This window comes from Penicillium chrysogenum (assembly GCF_028827035.1).
Source record: "Penicillium chrysogenum strain IBT 35668 chromosome Unknown utg000002l_segment0_segment0, whole genome shotgun sequence".
Taxonomy (NCBI): domain Eukaryota; kingdom Fungi; phylum Ascomycota; class Eurotiomycetes; order Eurotiales; family Aspergillaceae; genus Penicillium; species Penicillium chrysogenum.
The window spans coordinates 1281999-1299733 of NW_026622750.1; the positions used below are offsets into that span (position 1 = coordinate 1281999).

General features: G+C 43.7%; 5 protein-coding genes across 5 annotated transcripts; all 5 read left to right on the plus strand.

Moving 5' to 3' along the window:
• Window positions 1–3474: 3474 nt before the first annotated feature.
• Window positions 3475–4429, plus strand: N7489_004039 (uncharacterized protein; the record flags this gene model as incomplete). The annotated part of the gene is made up of 2 exons (XM_056709791.1): window positions 3475–3568; window positions 3615–4429. 2 exons carry the CDS (start codon window positions 3475–3477, stop codon window positions 4427–4429), a joined length of 909 nt encoding a protein of 302 aa, XP_056568212.1.
• Window positions 4430–6063: 1634 nt separating this feature from the next.
• N7489_004040 (uncharacterized protein) lies at window positions 6064–6537 on the plus strand (the record flags this gene model as incomplete). Its single annotated transcript, XM_056709792.1, has 3 exons — window positions 6064–6268; window positions 6341–6399; window positions 6478–6537. The coding sequence occupies 3 exons, from the start codon at window positions 6064–6066 to the stop codon at window positions 6535–6537; spliced, it is 324 nt and encodes a 107-aa protein (XP_056568213.1).
• A 60-nt stretch (window positions 6538–6597) lies between these two features.
• N7489_004041 (tetratricopeptide repeat protein) lies at window positions 6598–9570 on the plus strand (the record flags this gene model as incomplete). The annotated part of the gene is given in 11 exon segments (XM_056709793.1): window positions 6598–6747; window positions 6887–6935; window positions 7128–7191; window positions 7919–7982; window positions 8027–8107; window positions 8141–8216; window positions 8622–8713; window positions 8728–8761; window positions 8874–9024; window positions 9126–9327; window positions 9358–9570. The coding sequence occupies 11 exon segments, from the start codon at window positions 6598–6600 to the stop codon at window positions 9568–9570; spliced, it is 1176 nt and encodes a 391-aa protein (XP_056568214.1).
• Window positions 9571–10724: 1154 nt separating this feature from the next.
• On the plus strand, window positions 10725–10960 carry N7489_004042 (uncharacterized protein; the record flags this gene model as incomplete). Its single annotated transcript, XM_056709794.1, has 2 exons — window positions 10725–10832; window positions 10877–10960. 2 exons carry the CDS (start codon window positions 10725–10727, stop codon window positions 10958–10960), a joined length of 192 nt encoding a protein of 63 aa, XP_056568215.1.
• Window positions 10961–12660: 1700 nt separating this feature from the next.
• N7489_004043 (uncharacterized protein) lies at window positions 12661–15876 on the plus strand (the record flags this gene model as incomplete). The annotated part of the gene is made up of 4 exons (XM_056709795.1): window positions 12661–12941; window positions 12989–13635; window positions 13697–13967; window positions 14112–15876. 4 exons carry the CDS (start codon window positions 12661–12663, stop codon window positions 15874–15876), a joined length of 2964 nt encoding a protein of 987 aa, XP_056568216.1.
• Between the last annotated feature and the right edge of the window lie 1859 nt (window positions 15877–17735).

A 17735-nucleotide genomic window follows, 5' to 3' on the forward strand; every position in this document is an offset into this window, starting at 1 on the left:
TAATTAGGTAATACTTTAAGACTAACGTTATATTATATCTTAGGATAGGGCTCTAATCTAATATATACTAACACCACTAACTAGATAAATATATAACCCCCTATTCTATAGTAAAGATTCGTTAATACGTTAACATTCGCGATATATTACCTAAAAGTCCTACTCCTATTTTGCCTAGGTAACACGTCTTTCAAATATGATTTGAACCTTCTTCTTATAGATAAACGCCCGCTATTCCTCCGATGATAAAAGGTTGGTTCCTCTAAGCAATTTGCGTATAGTGTATTAATATTGATACGCCGCTTAGTAGGGAGTAAATACGACTAAACACAAATAAAGTAGGATCTAGGCTTATGCTATAAATTTGATCTTTATACGATAGGAATTAGTGTGTTAGTAAGACACGTAAAACTAGGAGATAGTTCCCTTTATTCTAGGTAGTGTTAGTATATATAAGATTTCCTAGAATATGATAAGACTTACGTTTAAGCCTAACGGACCTTAGGATACGTAATCTTGGAGTAATATAGAAGAATGTTTGCCTCTATATATCTGGATTAGGTTACAAACTAGGAGATTATCGAACCTAACGAGTAATTTAAAGTGTAGCGTCGTTACTTAGGCTTCGTGCCCTTGCTAGAGTAGTAACCCCAATCCATCGGCACTATATATGGTGGTCCGTATCACGACCTATATATCTATAAGCCGGTCAAGGAGCCAAAATAAGCCTAGGAATTAGTAACACCTCGATCCAAAATGTGTGTCGCAAACTGTGTCGTAAAGCGTGTCGTAAGTGTTTCGCGCGTATTACCACGGCTTTTTTATCAAAATGCATTAGGGGATTTGTGGACATCTAAATTCGCAGATATGCTATATAAAATCGTCGCTTTTTATAATAGCTTAAAGCTAGAGATACCAATCAGTCTATTATCCTTCAATCCTTACAAATATTAGAAATATGGCCTTCTCTATCTTCATCCTACTTCTCACTAGCGCCTATATACACGCCGCCTTAGGTGGTAGTCTCACGGTTATCGATTATGATCGTTAATGCGTGATATGGTCCGATGATAACTATAGCTGTATAGGGTATTTAGCACCTTTTAGTCTCCTTGATAGAGACGATTGTTCTAGTGCGTAATAGATCCACCGATATATTATTAGTACTAATAAAGCCCTAGATATAAGTATGATTATATATGGTATCCGTAAGGACTACTCTAAGCTCGATGTGGGAGTATACGGCACTACGAAAGACAACACTAAGCCTGTTGTATAGATAGATATAAACGATAATAGAATGGTTAAATTCTATAACCAAAATGAAGACGAGGTAGGGTGCACATTAGACAACGGATTTAAGGTTAGAAGCTCGTGTATTGCTTCCGACTTGCCTTTATCGGTATCTTTGTCGACATCTTTATCGGCATCTTTATCGGCATCTTCATCGGTATCCGCACCTTCTATATCGGCTTCCTCTTTATCAGAATCGTCTTTATAGGAATCGTCTCCATCGTCCACTTCTACATCATTTAGTGAGATCTCAAGCTGCACTAAGTCTGGATAAGGGAGTCATTGCGCGGCTATATAAATGAGCTTTTCCCGCTCAATATCATTCATGATATAGCTCGCTCCTTCCTTACCATCCCCCACCCGGCTGCTGGATGGAAAGATGATTTCCGCTTTCTCTTCTTACTCAGTCAATGTGCAGATAAAATATCCGTATCTTATATATCTCTTTGGGTGTGGTTTTGCCTACCGGGTTTTCCATGCCACTAGCGTGAATGCGAAAGAGACTTTCTTACGTCGTGCTGCTCTACGAATGTTAGATTATTTGGGCCTAGTGATGGCATTTATTAGACGAGTTTATAAATTTGGACGTGTTTGACTAGCGTAAAATGCCTATTTAGTTAGGGAAGCGATATAGTAGCGACCGGTAACGCCTTCCATGTCGGGAACAGAAAGATCATCTTTCAAACCCTAATTACATGACGCGCTAACCTATATGTAGATAGCGCGTAAATAAGACGTTTTGTACCTGACCAGGTAATAAATACTAGGTGCTTAAAATACCAGTATGCAAGATACAAGGGTCTAGAACATAACGCCCGGACTGGAAGATTCGATGCAAGCCCAGCAAACATCGAGGTCTTTGAAAAGGCAACCTGTCAACGATTCCTGTCTGCATCCCGCAGCTGCATTACTGCAGAATGCCCTATGACACAGTATGTACTATTGTGAGAGTCCGAGTTCAATTTGATAGGCAAGGCTTGACAGTAAGCTTATTCGAAGTCTTTGCCACTGCTTACTATCATGACTTGGCTTTTGGGTTTCATTGGACATCGGAGATCACTGGCTAAACTTCTTCGGTTCTATCTGCTTAGGTTACCCCTCACTTGAAGATCTTAACGATGGCCAATAGCATTTGTACAGTCTGTGTGTGTGTGTGTGTAATTCATTTACGCTGACCCCTCGTCGAAACGATATGCAGCCTACCGCTACTATATATATCTTCCTATGTACATGTATCGTGTACCACTTCCTAAGCGAACTTGGAGCCTCGCCGAGGCCTGCCGTGGCCTCTATGCCGTCGTTGTGTTTATGCTGCCCTTATGGCGCGCGGCTTTGAAACCGTTGCGATGCTTCAGCAAAATCCAAGACAGCCTCCACTGTCTTGGGTATTTGTACAGTCGATAGCGAAATCAGTTTCCACCTCAGCATGACCTTTCTATTCTCGGGCCCAACTGCCAAGACACTAATGGAATAAATTATTTGACAGATCCTGTCCGGTATTTCAAATAGAATACAGTTTCGAATTTACTGAGCTATACTGTGCCATGAAGGAAATTCCTCGAACACTGGAGATGGTTAATGACTAGACAAAACAATATTCTCTCTAAAGCATCTGCACAGTCTTGTCCTGTCCATTAGAGAAAGCATCCTGTAGGGCATTGTTGTAGTCTCCGCCCAGAGCATTCACATCAGCCCCACGCTATACTGTAGAATCGGAACATTAATTCTCCTGTATTCTCACAGTGCAGCATATGTGGATTGGCGGGGCTGTGCCTAGCCTCGCTGTATTTCACCCATCCGATTACAGGTCTTCTGTTCAGACGCATTCACCGTGAAATAGTTCGCCAGGATTTGCTATGATGAGTGGAATGAGTTGCCAATCTTGTCCAAGCCTGGTAATTTCACAGTGGGGACAAGGTTTGTGTCACCGCTGAGCTCGAAGATCAAGCTTACTGAATCTTTAGATGAAATTTGGCAAATAAGTCAAGCGTATCCTGAAGACCTCCAGAGCGCAAATTACACTGGAAAACCCTCTGCCATCTCTCATGATGCTCGAATATGCGTTTTGTTAGTCGAGTCTTTCTTCTATTCATCTACACTGCTAATACCAACAGATTCGCAAGCGCAAGCAAGATTCGTACATGCCAGCGATGTCGCAATGCACTAATCCAAACATTTCAGATGCCCGAAAAATGGTGGTCTAGTTCCTACAAAACGTCTAACGGGTATTTTGGTTGTGAAACAACCCGTCAAGCAGGAGTTGTCACAGGCTTCAGTAAGTGACTAGACCAGCCCGAGCAGAAGGTTATTAACTGATATAGATACATGGGCGTATTTTGAAATAAAACAGACCCGAGGCAAAGTGGGTTACGAGTGGATCAAGCTGAACATCTTCACCCGATGGGTTTGTTCCGCTAATCAGACATTCCTGCTCCTTTTCGACCCGACACTGTCCATTCGGGAGTTTATTATCGAGTCGCTATCGAAGCCAGCCCTTTTTCAGTCTCAGTTGAGCATTCCGTTCTGGCCATATTCACACGTGTTCGAGATCGTAGCCCAGCTCGAAGAGTCCGCCGTCTGGGCCATCCGGAACCAAGTGAGGGCAATTGAAAGCGAGACAGACCCAGATATAGTGCAACGACCAGATTACAGGAGACTGCATGATATTGCCCGCCACGCTATACATGTCAACGAGAATTTGGATGTCTCGATACAGAATATTGACACTATCCTAAAACACTACCACCTTTACATGACATCAAAACGGAATGAGACATACTTCGGCGCAGACGAAGACATCCGCAATCAACTGGAATTCTTCCGAGGCTACATCATGAATCTGCGCCATCGCTCAGCCTCTAACGAGAAACGGCTTCAGAACGAGATCCAGCTAGCGTTCAACACTGTCTCCCAGGCCAATGCGAGAACCTCTGTGGAGATTGGTCATGCCGCACAGATCGATAGTTCTGCCATGAAGACGATCGCGTTTGTCACGCTGACTTTTCTCCCCCTACATTTATCTCGTCTATTTTCAGCATGTCATTCTTTCAGTGCGGTGGAAACAATGGCTGGAGCATGTCAAAAGAGTTTTGGCTTTATTGGGTATTCGCCGTTCCAACAACCATTGCCACGGTGATGATTTGGCAGTACTGGCATAAGTTCTCCACCAGTCTACATAAACACGGCTCAATGGTCGTCCGTAGAATCAGACAACATGTATAAATCTTTTTCGGATCACCAGAATGACTGCACTATATGTAAATAATGAAGAAGAGAACACCCGACGACCCGCAACTTGGGACCTTGTTTATGGCCTTACGAGGTGTGATGTCCGTTCATGCCCGTTTAATTCTGATTGGTGCTGGGAAGATCCCCGGGACAAGAAACACTATAAAATGTGGGCCCCACATCTAGAACCTCTGATTGACTATGTTGATGGTGGTGGCAGCCTAGACAGTCACGATGGTGTCCTTGGTGATATCTGTCGAGGTCCAGTTCTGGGAAATTAGATAGGAAGGACATCGAAAAGGGCCGACATGTTAACAACCGGGCCACCGTGTCCTCCTCCAACATCATTAATGTTCTGCCAGCACAAAACGGGGCCACCTCCGCGGCTACTTGCCTATACGTAGACTTCCACTTGACGGCCATATCGTCATCCCTAGGTCTTGCGAAGCTGCGGTGAAAGAATACTACAAATGGTTAGAATCACGTGCCACCGACGAGGCGTACAAAGCTAATTTCCGGGAAATATGCCAAGTGACGTTGGAAAACCACCTAGATCATGAATTGATTCTTAAGAAGCCAGATTGTGGCTTCTTTGTTCAACGAGGGATCCAGATTGGAAGAGCTCGTCGCTTCCTTCGCGACATTAACGAATGGGCTACTGTTATGAGTTAAACAGACTTGACTAGACCGATGGTGAAAGACTCGGCTGTGCCGGATAGAAGACGGTCTTACCCCATTGTGGCTGGCCCCGTAATGGATTGACTGAAGGGGTTTTCTGGACGTTGAAGACATATATATTAGCTTTGGAAATTGGTAGTTGCATTTTGATCATCGGCGTATATAACAACGGAATATGCATTGATTGTTACAGTATACAAAACATTCGTTTCTCGGAATGGAAAAGCTCGGTTCTCGAGAATAACTGTCTAGTAGAATGTATTGTCACATTGTTTGACTTGCAATATATGCACACATTTTTACAGTGAGAATCACTTAAGCCCTTTCTATTATTAAGCCTGCATGTCGAAAATGACCCTCTGCGCTCTGTGGTTTCGCACCAATATCATGAACACACCGCCGAAGGAAGATATAAAAACCCTAGTCGGGATTCTCTTCGTACGTCTCGACCAGGATTTCTTGATATAAGCCTACAGCTCGGCAAAGAATCCCTCGATGGGGCTGAAATCTGGCGAGTAAGGCGGCAAGTACAACAATTTGACTCCCACATCAGAACACAACTGCTTGATTCGGTCCGAGTGATGGAAAGAGGCATTATCCATTATAAGCACAGATTTCGGTTCCGGCCACTTTCCATAGTGCTGGAGAAGTTGCTTTATAAGCGACTCGAAGAACACCACAAAAGTTGATTGGTTGTGAGAGCGTATGCCTCGGCCCCACTAGGTAACCCCGCCCCTCCTCTCAAGAACTCTGGCATTCATTGCCACGACCTAGCCTCTATAACATCATTTGTTTATCTCAAAATTTCTTATAGACCCATGGTATACTATTTAGTCTCAAAAGCCAACCATTTGATACTTCATTATGGCAGCTAGGGCCACTCTATCCCATGACGATTACACGGTCGGGTGGATATGCGCTTTACTCCTAGAGATAGCGGCCGTAAAGCTAATGTTAGACGTAATACACCTAAGTCTGCCTCGCCCACCGACGGATCAAAATACGTATATTCTAGGAAATATCGCGGATCATAACGTCGTTATTGCCTGTTTGCTAAGTGGCGTATATAGTATCGTATCAGCTACAATAGTCGCGATATAATTGCTCTCGAGTTTCCGCTCTATCCGCTTCGGTCTAATAGTCGGTATTGGGAGAGGAGTACTAAACGGTAACGTAGATATTCGACTTAGCGATATCGTGGTAAGCTAGCTAATAGATATATCTAGAGGCGTGATCTAATACGACCTCGGTAAAATGTTAAGCGGTAGTCAATTCTAGCGGATAGGGATACTTAACCGGCCCCCTAAGGTCCTACTAACTGCCCTCGCTACACTTTAAGCCTACCACTTTATAGAAGAAAGTCGAATTCTTAAATTCATTTCTAAGGTCCGAGCTAAAATGACGCCGCGTATAGCTATAAATTTTATACGACTAATCAAAGAGGACCTTTTATACGAAATAGACTATAACCACGGAGTATCTAATATATATATCGGTTGTGATCGGTCTAAATTGAAGCTAAGGCCCCTACGAGACTATAAAGAACTAGTGTTTCACTATAGGCTAATTGTATCTATAAATTAGGTAGTGAAAGATGGTAGATAGCGAGACTAGCTAGCTTAGGACCTAGGAGTGTACTATATAGAAATAGAAGCGGCGGGGCTTATAAATGACTTTCTATATTTAGTTATTCGGGGTATTTATGACTATACCGACTTATATAAGAATAAGGAATAGTAAGGATACGCGGTAGTGGCGGTAGTAGCCTACGCTAAAGAACTTATCTTAGTGGTTCCGATCGATTAGATTAAAACTACTCTAATAGCACGAGACACTCTAGTAGATCCTAGTGAGAGATTCTAAGTTTTAATCTATATCACTCCTTACCTAGTTCGAATCTATAACTAAATAAAGTTTTCTATATATAGTCCACCGCTTTAATATCCCTCTAGACCTTACTGTAGTGCCTATAATCGCAAATTTCGTGGGACGGTAAGATAAGCTAGATAATCTATAGTAGTATTTATAACCGATAGATTCACTATCACGGAAAGTTACAATTTTTCACGGGCTTAGTGGAATGGGAAAGACGTAGCTAGCGATTCGCTTCGCGCGAGACTATAAAGATGATTTTACGGCGATCTTTTAGCTAAGTGGTAAGGATTGTAATACGCTATTGCAATCGTTAAGCTTTACCTTAAACCGATTATTAGGATAGGGTTAGGATAGCGAGGCGACTAATAATAGAGAAGTGGAATAACGAGCTAGATATATATTACGGTGGCTAGCGTTAGATAGTAACTCGCGCTAGCTTATTATTTTTAATAATATCGATTAATACTCCCCCTTTAATAGCGCTACTAGTAAGGGATATAACATTAGGGAATTTTTCCCTATAGTAGACTATGGCTCTATCCTTATCACCTCTCGACTTTAGGGCCTTACTAAGCTAGGGGAGCCTTTCCCGGTATATAGGCTTAACTCTTATAACTTAATTTAACTACTCCTATAAAGTAGTAGCCTATCGGTAAGGAACACTACTAGTAAACTTGATAGCAATCTAGGTACTATAATACTTAATAGATATATATTATAGATTATACTAATATATATAGATATCCTTACTCTTACTAATTATCTAGATAGACTTCCTCTAGCTATTGTTATTACTAGGGCGTTTATATATAAAACTAGAACTAGTATCACTAAGTACTTATAGTACTATCAAGAATCTTAGTCTAAGCTATAGCTACAATCGTATCCTAGACGTTAGTACCGGCAAGGTAATATACTATAAATATAGATGATATTATATCTTAAGATCTAGAAGCGTGACCTAAGCGTAGTAGACCTTCTATTACTACTTACTCGTTTTGATAATCGTGATATCTGGTACGAGCTAGTGGAGGTTGGCCGTTATAGCTTAAACGTCCTAGACTAGCTTAAAAAGGCTATATCAAGCGGACTCGCGTTTAAAATTCGTATAAAGTCTTTTATCAGATTCTCTCTTCTTAAGAGTAAGTAATAAGAAGAAAGCTATACGATATATCTAGTGGTATAGGATTAGTGCCTTTATATTGCTAACATAAATAAAAATGTGAATCTGATATAGCTTAATGAATTAGCACTAATATCTGTTAGATACTCTATACCGAGTGTAAGTAATAGGGATTATTTAGAGCTTTAGTAACGGCTTCTTCTATACGCTAATTATATATATCATTTAGATTAGTTAGATGACAATATTGAGTTATAGGGGGTATTATATGGTTTAGGGGATCTTTACTCCGATTAGGGTAAGCTAAAGGAGGTAGAGGAGATGTATTAGCGAGCACTAGTAGGTAAGGAGAAGGCGCTCGGTCTAGATCATACGTCTACCCTAAATATAGTCAATAACCTTAGCCTTCTCTACTCCGATTAAGGGAAGCTGAAAGAGGTAGAAGAGATATATCAGCGAGCACTAGCAGATAAGGAGAAGGCCCTCGGTCCAGATCATACGTCCACTCTTAATATAGTCAATAACCTTAGCCTTCTCTACTCCGACTAAGGGAAGCTGAAAGAGGTAGAAGAGATATATTAGCGAGATCTTATAGGCTACGAGAAAGCGCTCGGTCTAGATCATACGTCCACTCTAAACATATTTAATAACCTTAGAAATCTCTACTCCGATTAAGGGAAGCTGAAAGAGGCAGAAGAGATATATCAGCGAGCACTAGTAGGTAAGGAGAAGGCGCTCGGTCCAGATCATACGTCTACCCTTAACATAGTCAACAACCTTAGAAGTCTCTACAGAAATCAAGGGAAGCTGAAAGAGGCAGAAGAGATGTATTAGCGAGCACTGGCAGGCAAGGAGAAGGCGCTCGGTCTAGATCATATATCCACTCTTGATATAGTCAACAACCTTAGAAGTCTCTATAGAAATTAAGGGAGGCTGAAAGAGGCAGAAGAGATGTATCGGCGAGATCTTATAGGCCGCGAGAAGGCGCTCGGTCCAGATCATACGTCTACCCTGAACACAATCAACAACCTTGGCCTTCTCTACTCCGATCAAGGGAAGCTGAAAGAGGCAGAAGAGATATATTAGCGAGATCTTATAGGCTACGAGAAAGCGCTCGGTCTAGATCATACGTCCACTCTAAACATATTTAATAACCTTAGAAATCTCTACTCCGATTAAGGGAAGCTGAAAGAGGCAGAAGAGATGTATTAGCGAGCACTGGCAGGCAAGGAGAAGGCCCTCGGTCCAGATCATACGTCCACCCTGGAAGTCTCTACTACGATCAAGGGAAGCTAAAAGAGGCAGAAGAGATGTACGAGCGAGCTCCGACGGCGGAGACGTCAAACGCATTAAGCATTGCAGATGCGAATTAGTGCCTAATCGTCCTCCGTAATATCTTTTGCAGATGATTCCTTGTAAAATGCCAGGGTAGGTCTGGCTTGCCGAACAATTGCATGCATTCATGCTACAATGCTCACTACCTTTTGCCGTCGTCGCTTTTTGAAATCAAGCGAGTCTGTAGCTATTGTCGTATCGTGTGTATATTCGTTTCCAGAGATCAAGCTTTCGGGCGATCTTTCGGTAGGTCAGGATGTTTATGTGAGAGTTACAATGACGTGATGGTGAGTGTGGTATTGTCACTCCGCGCTGTAATAGTAAATTGGCACTTACAATACTTAGCCTTTTCTTCGTTTTGTATTATACCATTTAGTGTTGTGACGGATCGTTCAAGACGAGGTTAACCAAATACGGCTTAGCAACTCCTGTGACTAAGGATTGAAAAAGCTACTCCGCGTTGTCCGACATGGAAGGCGAAAGCGGTCGCTACAGTATATAGCATTTACAGTGTCTGCCCTAGCTACGCGGCTATGCATAACTAGAACCGCTACTTGAATGACCGGTGGCTCTGATGCGAGTTCCGTTTTGGCGTAGAATGCGCGTCTTGATGGGGACCTATTAGATACACGTTGATCTCATTTCTAGGTCGCATTATGTATCAAAAGGCTAAAGAACAGTGGTACTGATGCACCCCAAGCTGCATCTTTAAAAATTGGGAAACAGATGTTACGGGATCAACGTGATGTTACGGAACCAATTTCTAAATAGTAAATAAAAATCAGAGAACACCCTATACTGCAGACTTGAAAACAATGCTGCAAGATAAAGGGTGGCAGAAACTGTGCTACAGAGTACGTCACTGTGACCCCTGTTCTCTATACCGAGAATAGTGTTGCAAATTTGCCTACTTGTTGCCTCGAATCTCTAATTATTTACTCTAGTATAAATGCCTTTCTTTCCTTGCTACTTAAATACCTATCTATAGCCTTAAGAATCCGTGAGAGAGCCACTTATCCTACTAATTTCCTTCATCCTTTTATCCTGATAGCGACGACATAAGGCATCTTTCTATATAACTTCCACTTCACCAACTCAGTCACACCGATCTAATTTGGTCAGAAGATCTAAGCGCCAAAAACAAGGCCGTCGAAAATCAAGTCTTATAAAAAAAGCGGCTGAATATAGCAAGATGTGCGATGCTAATGTCTGTGTAGGCATACGCCTTCGGGAAACCGGCCAAGTTTTTATCCTATTAGCAGATGCTTCGGGGTTTTGGGCTTTCCTTGGCTCACAATTAGTACGTTTCCAAGTCTCTAATGGAAAATCAACTAACCTATCAAGAACTCGTACTATCCAGCCCCGAAACTAGTAACAGGCCAGGACCTAGAGCTTGTTGATAAAGATATACCGGAACAACATATATAAAGCGGAAGGGCCAAGGTGGTACTCGGGCTAGACTAGAACCATCGAAGTTAAAGATTTGATTTCTCTATTCTTGGTCGGCGACAAAAAAATCCATCGACGGAATTTCTTCGTTTTTCTGTCTCCAGTGCCAAGATGTGCTCTTAATATCACCAGTCACGGCCTTGTACACACACGCTCTAGATCAGTTTCACCTCTTTACTCCCTTCGATTCTATCTTGAACTCTATTTTGCATGACACCATTCCTTTTATAGTTAGTCTACCTGCGATTCACAGTCTTGGCAGTGTCTGAGAACGGTAATAAAAAATGTGGCGGCGGCACGAGAACAGGGAGCAGAGTGGAATGGCTGTATTGGCATAGACTAACAGAAGACTGGGGGAGGAAGAGAGAGAGAGAGACAAACAACCAGGCATTACCAGCCTGACAAACCAGGCAGCCACCCATGTCACGTGACCAGAGGCTCCAACACAATGGCACCAAAATAGCTATCGTATTACGAGTGTCTGCGGTATGCCCAGTCTGGAACAGCTCACGTGCAAACCTACTATTGAAATCAGACAGAAGGTTACAGTCACTAGCGAAATCTGCTTCCTCCCTAACACTTGCTTTTCTTTTCTTGGGACCTACTGGCAAGACTCTAGCGCTCAAATACATCCAACGGGCATCAATATAAGATCTCTCCTGGATGTATCGAGTTGTAATTTACAGCGAAATCACCATTTCATCGTTTGGAGGCACGGTTTTTGGCTGGGGCTGCTCAATATTGGATAATGCACGTGATTATTGTCTTGCAGGGTGATTGGCTATGAAAGAATCTTTCGATAGTTGCTGCCCTCAAATTACTGCTTCCGTAAATAATGCTCTGTTAAACCGCATCAACTTATAAATGTCAGATTACGATTGTAATTTATTTTTCCCCTTTGATCTAATTCGAACGGTTTTTTTATTCCCGCTGCATTATGTGTATTGTGGGATCTTGACTTAGGCCAAGGACGCAGAATATGACGGCCCTCATAATTTGAAGATTAGATGCTAATGTTTTCTCTGATCCCGAAATAGTGACTCACTGTCCGCAAATAATCTCATGGAATAGTTACTCTGTCGGTTTGATAGAGCGGATCATGGTATTTCCATACTGTCAGACCACGTATGACCTAGTGAGGCATGTAGCAAGGTCAAGGCGGGGTAGATTTACTAATGATTCTCTTTTCGGTGGAAGTGGGTCCACGAAACTTGGCCTCGAGGAGGAGGAGGTTTCGGTGCGGCGCGCCCCCTTGCCAATACAGCAGAACAGACTTCCCCAGCAATGAGACTTCATGACAGGTCATACTGATCATATATCTCCCCCAATAACCGTCAATTGCATTACACATTAAATTGGGCAAGATGAGTGCACCCCAAGGCTGGTCTTGGCATTTCTTTGCTTCGTTAGGAGGAGATGGCTCCTGCCAATAGCGTCGTTTCTCTAACCGCCCGCTGCTGCACGTCGTGTTCACCATGGGGCTGAGCCTCCCCGGTTGGCAAACATTTTCCCTCTGTCTTACAGGCTTCTTTCCTTCTCTCTAGCATCCTTCGCTCTCCTTCACTCATAGTAGCATATGTTGTGCCCACAAGTTAGGCCTCTATTGCACACCAGACGTCAGGAATTTCGAAAGATCACGCGAGTAACTGATTTCAGGCTTTTTACCACGCGTTGAAGCCATGTCAGATCCCGCGGGGTACACCGTGGGCTGGATTTGCGCCTTGCCCGTTGAATACACTGCCGCACAAGAGTTTCTCGATGAAGAGCACGACAAACCGAGCTTTGTATCACCAAACGATGCCAACGACTATACGTTAGGCAGGATGGGCGAACATAACGTTGTCATCGCCGTCCTGCCTGATGGTGAATATGGAACAGCTTCCGCGGCTAGTGTAGCGACGAACATGCTCAGTAGTTTTCACAACATCAGAATTGGACTCATGGTCGGGATTGGCGGGGGGTACCAAGCGAGAGCCATGATATTCGTTTGGGTGATGTTGTGGTTAGTGCGCCTCGCGGTGGCGAGAGTGGTGTGTTTCAATACGATTTTGGCAAGTCGATCCAGAACCAAAGTTTTCAGCATACGCGGTTCTTGAACCAGCCTCCCGCTATACTACGCGCTGCAATGGCAGGGATTCGAACACAATACGAGAGAAAAGGACATCAGCTCGAGGAGGCTATCAACGGCATTCTTGGAAAGAATATGAGATTACGTCGAAAGTATAAACGGCCAGAACCAATTACGGATAGGCTGTTTCTCCCCGAGATTATCCATCACCAAGCAGGTTCTACTATATATACGGTTGATCCGTCAATGTTAGTACTGCGGAGTGAGCGGGCCGACGACGAAGATAACCCTGCTATTCACTATGGCCTGATTGCTTCTGGAAATCAGTTGATGAAGGATGCTTTGATTCGAGATCGGCTTGCCGCGGAAAAAGACGTTTTGTGTTTCGAAATGGAAGCCGCTGGGCTGATAAATACTTTCCCATGCCTAGTCATCCGAGGTATCTGTGACTACTCAGATTCACACAAGAACGAAGAGTGGCAAGGGTATGCAGCTATGGTGGCAGCTGCATATGCGAAAGACCTTCTGCAAAGGATCCCTCTGAACAGAATTGAAGCCGAGAAGAGGATAAGTGCTGTTGTATCTGGTTAGTCTTATGCGATGTTATAGTAATTACGTCAGCAGATATTGACCTATACACTATTTAGAGGAGCTAAAAGGTATCCAACATCGTTTCGATCAAGCATATAGTCAACACGAACGTCACTTCAATGAAGAGAAAGCAAGAGTCTTAACGGATCAGCAGCACCGTTATTACCAGACTTTCAAGATCGTCAATTACACGGAACAAAAGAATATAAACCCAAATCGAGCTGAGGGGACCTGTCGATGGGCTCTCCGGAGCTCTGAGTATATCCGTTGGTGGGAGAGCAACTGCAATGACATTCTCTGGGTGTCGGCTGATCCAGGCTGTGGCAAGTCTGTCTTAGCCAGATCAATAATCGATGATTGTCTAGAGAGCTCCTATCCATCTGTGAGAATTTGTTACTTCTTTTTTAAAGACAATGATACTCAGAACAATCTCTCTAACGCACTATGTTCGGTACTTCATCAACTGTTCAGCCAGCAGCCTCAGCTATTACAATATGCCATTCCGACATGGGGAAAGAATGGGGAGACGCTCCGACAAGAAGTTGACGAGCTTTGGCGGATCTTAATAACGGCAACATTAGCTGACATATCGTGCAAGACGATTTGTATATTCGATGCACTTGATGAATGTCGTGAAACGGATCAGCGCCGATTAATTGAAAAGCTCCAAGCGTTTCATGGCCAGCTATCTTCATCAAAGGAAACCTGTTTGAAATTCCTAGTCACCAGTCGTCCTTACGATCTTATACAAGATCGCTTTCGAGCAATCACCGATTCTTTCCCACATATCCATATCAAAGGGGAGCAGCAGAACGACCAAATCCATAAGGAGATTGATCTGGTGGTGAGGATTCGGGTGAGAGAACTCGCTGAGACAGTGCCACTATCACCAGAGCTTCATCATCGGATCGAACAGCAGCTTCTTCAAATGGAACACCGTACATATCTCTGGCTACACCTAGCCATTGATGATATCCGCACCACCTTCAAGCGCAGCCTTCGGCCTACGGAGCTTTCGATTGCACAGATACCGATACCGCCTTCTGTGAATGCAGCATATGAAAAGATTCTCGGTCGAGTCCCAGACAATCAATGGGATACAGTCAGGAAGATCTTGGAGATTATCGTGGCGGCACGTCGTCCTCTGACAATAGAAGAGATGGCCATGGCGTTAGGCATTGCCACCTGCTCAGAACCGCGAACGACAAAACAGGCTGGATTAGATCCAATCAATTTACATGAGAAGCTTCGGCAATTATGCGGCCTGTTTGTTTTTACCAACAATTCCAAAATTTACCTCATTCACCAAACAGCCAGGGAGTTTCTCATCGGAAGCGGGGTTGAGCGACCAGAGAGTATGGTATGGCAAGGATGTGTCAATAACCATGACGCCCATCGAGCCCTTTCAGAAATTTGTGTGGCCTACTTAATCCTCAAGGAAAATCAAAATGGTTCTTGCCAACTTCCCACAAGTACCGAATCCTGCACTGAAAGTGATAGGTTTTTGAGATATTCCGCAACCTATTGGATTGAGCATATGCGTAACACAGGCAGTTTCGAATCTCATTTCCTCCGCCTGGCGGGTAGCCTCTGTTGCTTGGAACAGAATCCAGTGTGGCTTCGCTCCGTGGAACAACCATTTCAATACTACCCGTATGCCAATGAGCCACTGCCGTTCTTCTGGGTAGCCAGGTGGGGATTGGAAGATGTCGCGTACTTGCTTCTGGAAGATTCAAAAATCCAGATCACCAATGATATCTTGGAAAAAGCTGCGGCCAACAACAAGCCTAGCGTCATAAAATTGCTCCTGGATCGAAAAGGGGATGAAGTGAAGGTCACTGATAGTGTTGTCCAAGTAGCTGCCGCCAATCAGGAGAGTGGAGTCGCAATCATGAAGCTTCTGATTGAACGGAGAAGAGAAGAAATAAAGATCACCAATGAAGTTATGCAAAATGCTGCAAGGAATGGGAAAAATGGGTTGGAAATCATCAAACATCTTGTGGCTTTCCTTGATCGCGGGGGGGCACGAAGTCACGATCACGGGCAGGGTCTTAGAATCTGCCGCAGCAAACTTGTGGAGTGGACTGGACATCATACAGTACCTTATAGGTCGAAAGGATATCACAGTGAGAATCACACCAAGAGTCCTGCGGATGGTCTTGAAGCATCCTCTTTGGGAGGATATTCTACCTCTTCTACGCCCAAAAGGGCACCTAAACAGGAGGATTATCCGTGAGAAATTCCAAAATCACGCACGAGCACGCCTCAGCGGCAGCGGCAACGCCAACGCCAAATGGAAGATAAAAGGGAACATACCCAAGCTGAATAGGAAGGCCAAGTAAATGTACCGTAGTGATTGACCAGATAGGAATGCAATTTGTGATGGTTCTCCATGCCAACTTATGATATCCTCAACCATGAAGCTCTTCGTCCATTCTCGACCAAAATTCCTTCATGAAAGATAAATTCATCATCTCCATTTATTCTAATACTATCATAGTCATGAGTCAAAAGAAGCCTATTATTAGGAATGATTGATAGGTTAATTCTAGAATATTGTAAAAGAAATGATTCATGCGAGACAAGTCGGTCTATTAAGAAGCAATAGGCTTGACTGAAAATCACACCAATCTCTGGTTTACAATAAAGATCAGGGCGCTATTTCAAAGAGGGAATATGTACACTTACGCAGTCTGAACGAGATGTAGATGTGAATCTGGTGCTGTATAGTGGCAGTATATATGCAGAAGTACGTAGATGGAGTAACAGATCGCCAAAATAGATATGCGTACTTACTACACGGGGTAAATCTATAATCGTAGCTTGCCGCCAAATAGAAGGAACGAAGTAGCGTCTGGGCAGTGGGGCCCGGAAATAGAAAGTGCTTGTCTAGGGCGGAAGCTGTTTTCGCTAGTGACTGTATAATTTTTTTTTTTTAAGGCATCTTAGAACTGATTTCGAGAGCGTCTGTAACATCGCAGGAACGAGGACCAACGCAGCGCGATTAAATCCAAATTTGAACAAGTATTCGGAGAGTGAAGACCCATTGTTACTCGACGTAAGGGGTCAGAAATGTCGGGACGGGCCGAGACGCGAACCCCTGAACCGCCCGACCGCGACGAACACGAAAAATCGCCGCCACGATTATTAAGACCGAGACGTACCACCAGACCGCGTAACAACTATAACTAAGAGCAAGACATCGAAATCCAGCAGAGAAATGCGCGCTCTCAACAGAAGAAGAGAACCCGGGGTAAGCCAGTAGCCTAACGTGAAGCGATGACTTCGGACGACGCGTCGACTAAGAGCGACGATACGAACGCCGCTAATCTTATAAAAGAGCTCGTGAAACTGAGGAGAGACATCAAACGGCGAGATGATTCGTATAGAGAGGAGATATAGAAAGTGTAAGAAGAATTACAGAAAGTCAAGGAAGAATTTAGCGCCGCCCTTATAGAGGTTCAATAGGAGCTGCAGACCTTAGTAGAGACCCCTCCCCGAACCATACGCGCGGAATAGCCACGATAAGATCCTTCGCGAAGTCTAATCCTTACGCGAAGAAATCAGCACCCCCCGCCCCCGTAAGCTCCCCGTCCTATATAGATATCGCCCGTACCCCCCCCCACTTAGTCACCCGAGTAATATATAGACTCTCTTAACGTCGAATAGCACACCGACCACTTTAACCGACACGCTATACTATACGATAGACACCTCGAAGATAACTAAAAGCGAAAGTGAGAAGGCATCCGCGGGTTCAATTAGGGCTACAATCGAGATAGAAATCCGGAAGATAGATGATCACACTCACTAGCGCTACCGCGCGGTCACTGTAAGCCTAAGGGATACCAACCGGATCAGAATCGCGTGTCGCGATAAAGCCGAACACCAGCTAGTGAAGAAAGTGGCGGAAGCAAAGATCGGTATAGGAGCCCGGGTGCTTCGGGACGAGCTCTACCCGATTAAGGTCGATAGCGTTAAGAGGACCGTAGTACTAGATAAGAACTATGAAATTCTAATAGGAGCGGCGGCAGCTATAGGTGAGGAGAACGAAACTACTGTCGCTAAAATGACGTGGTTAAGCAATAAGGAAAT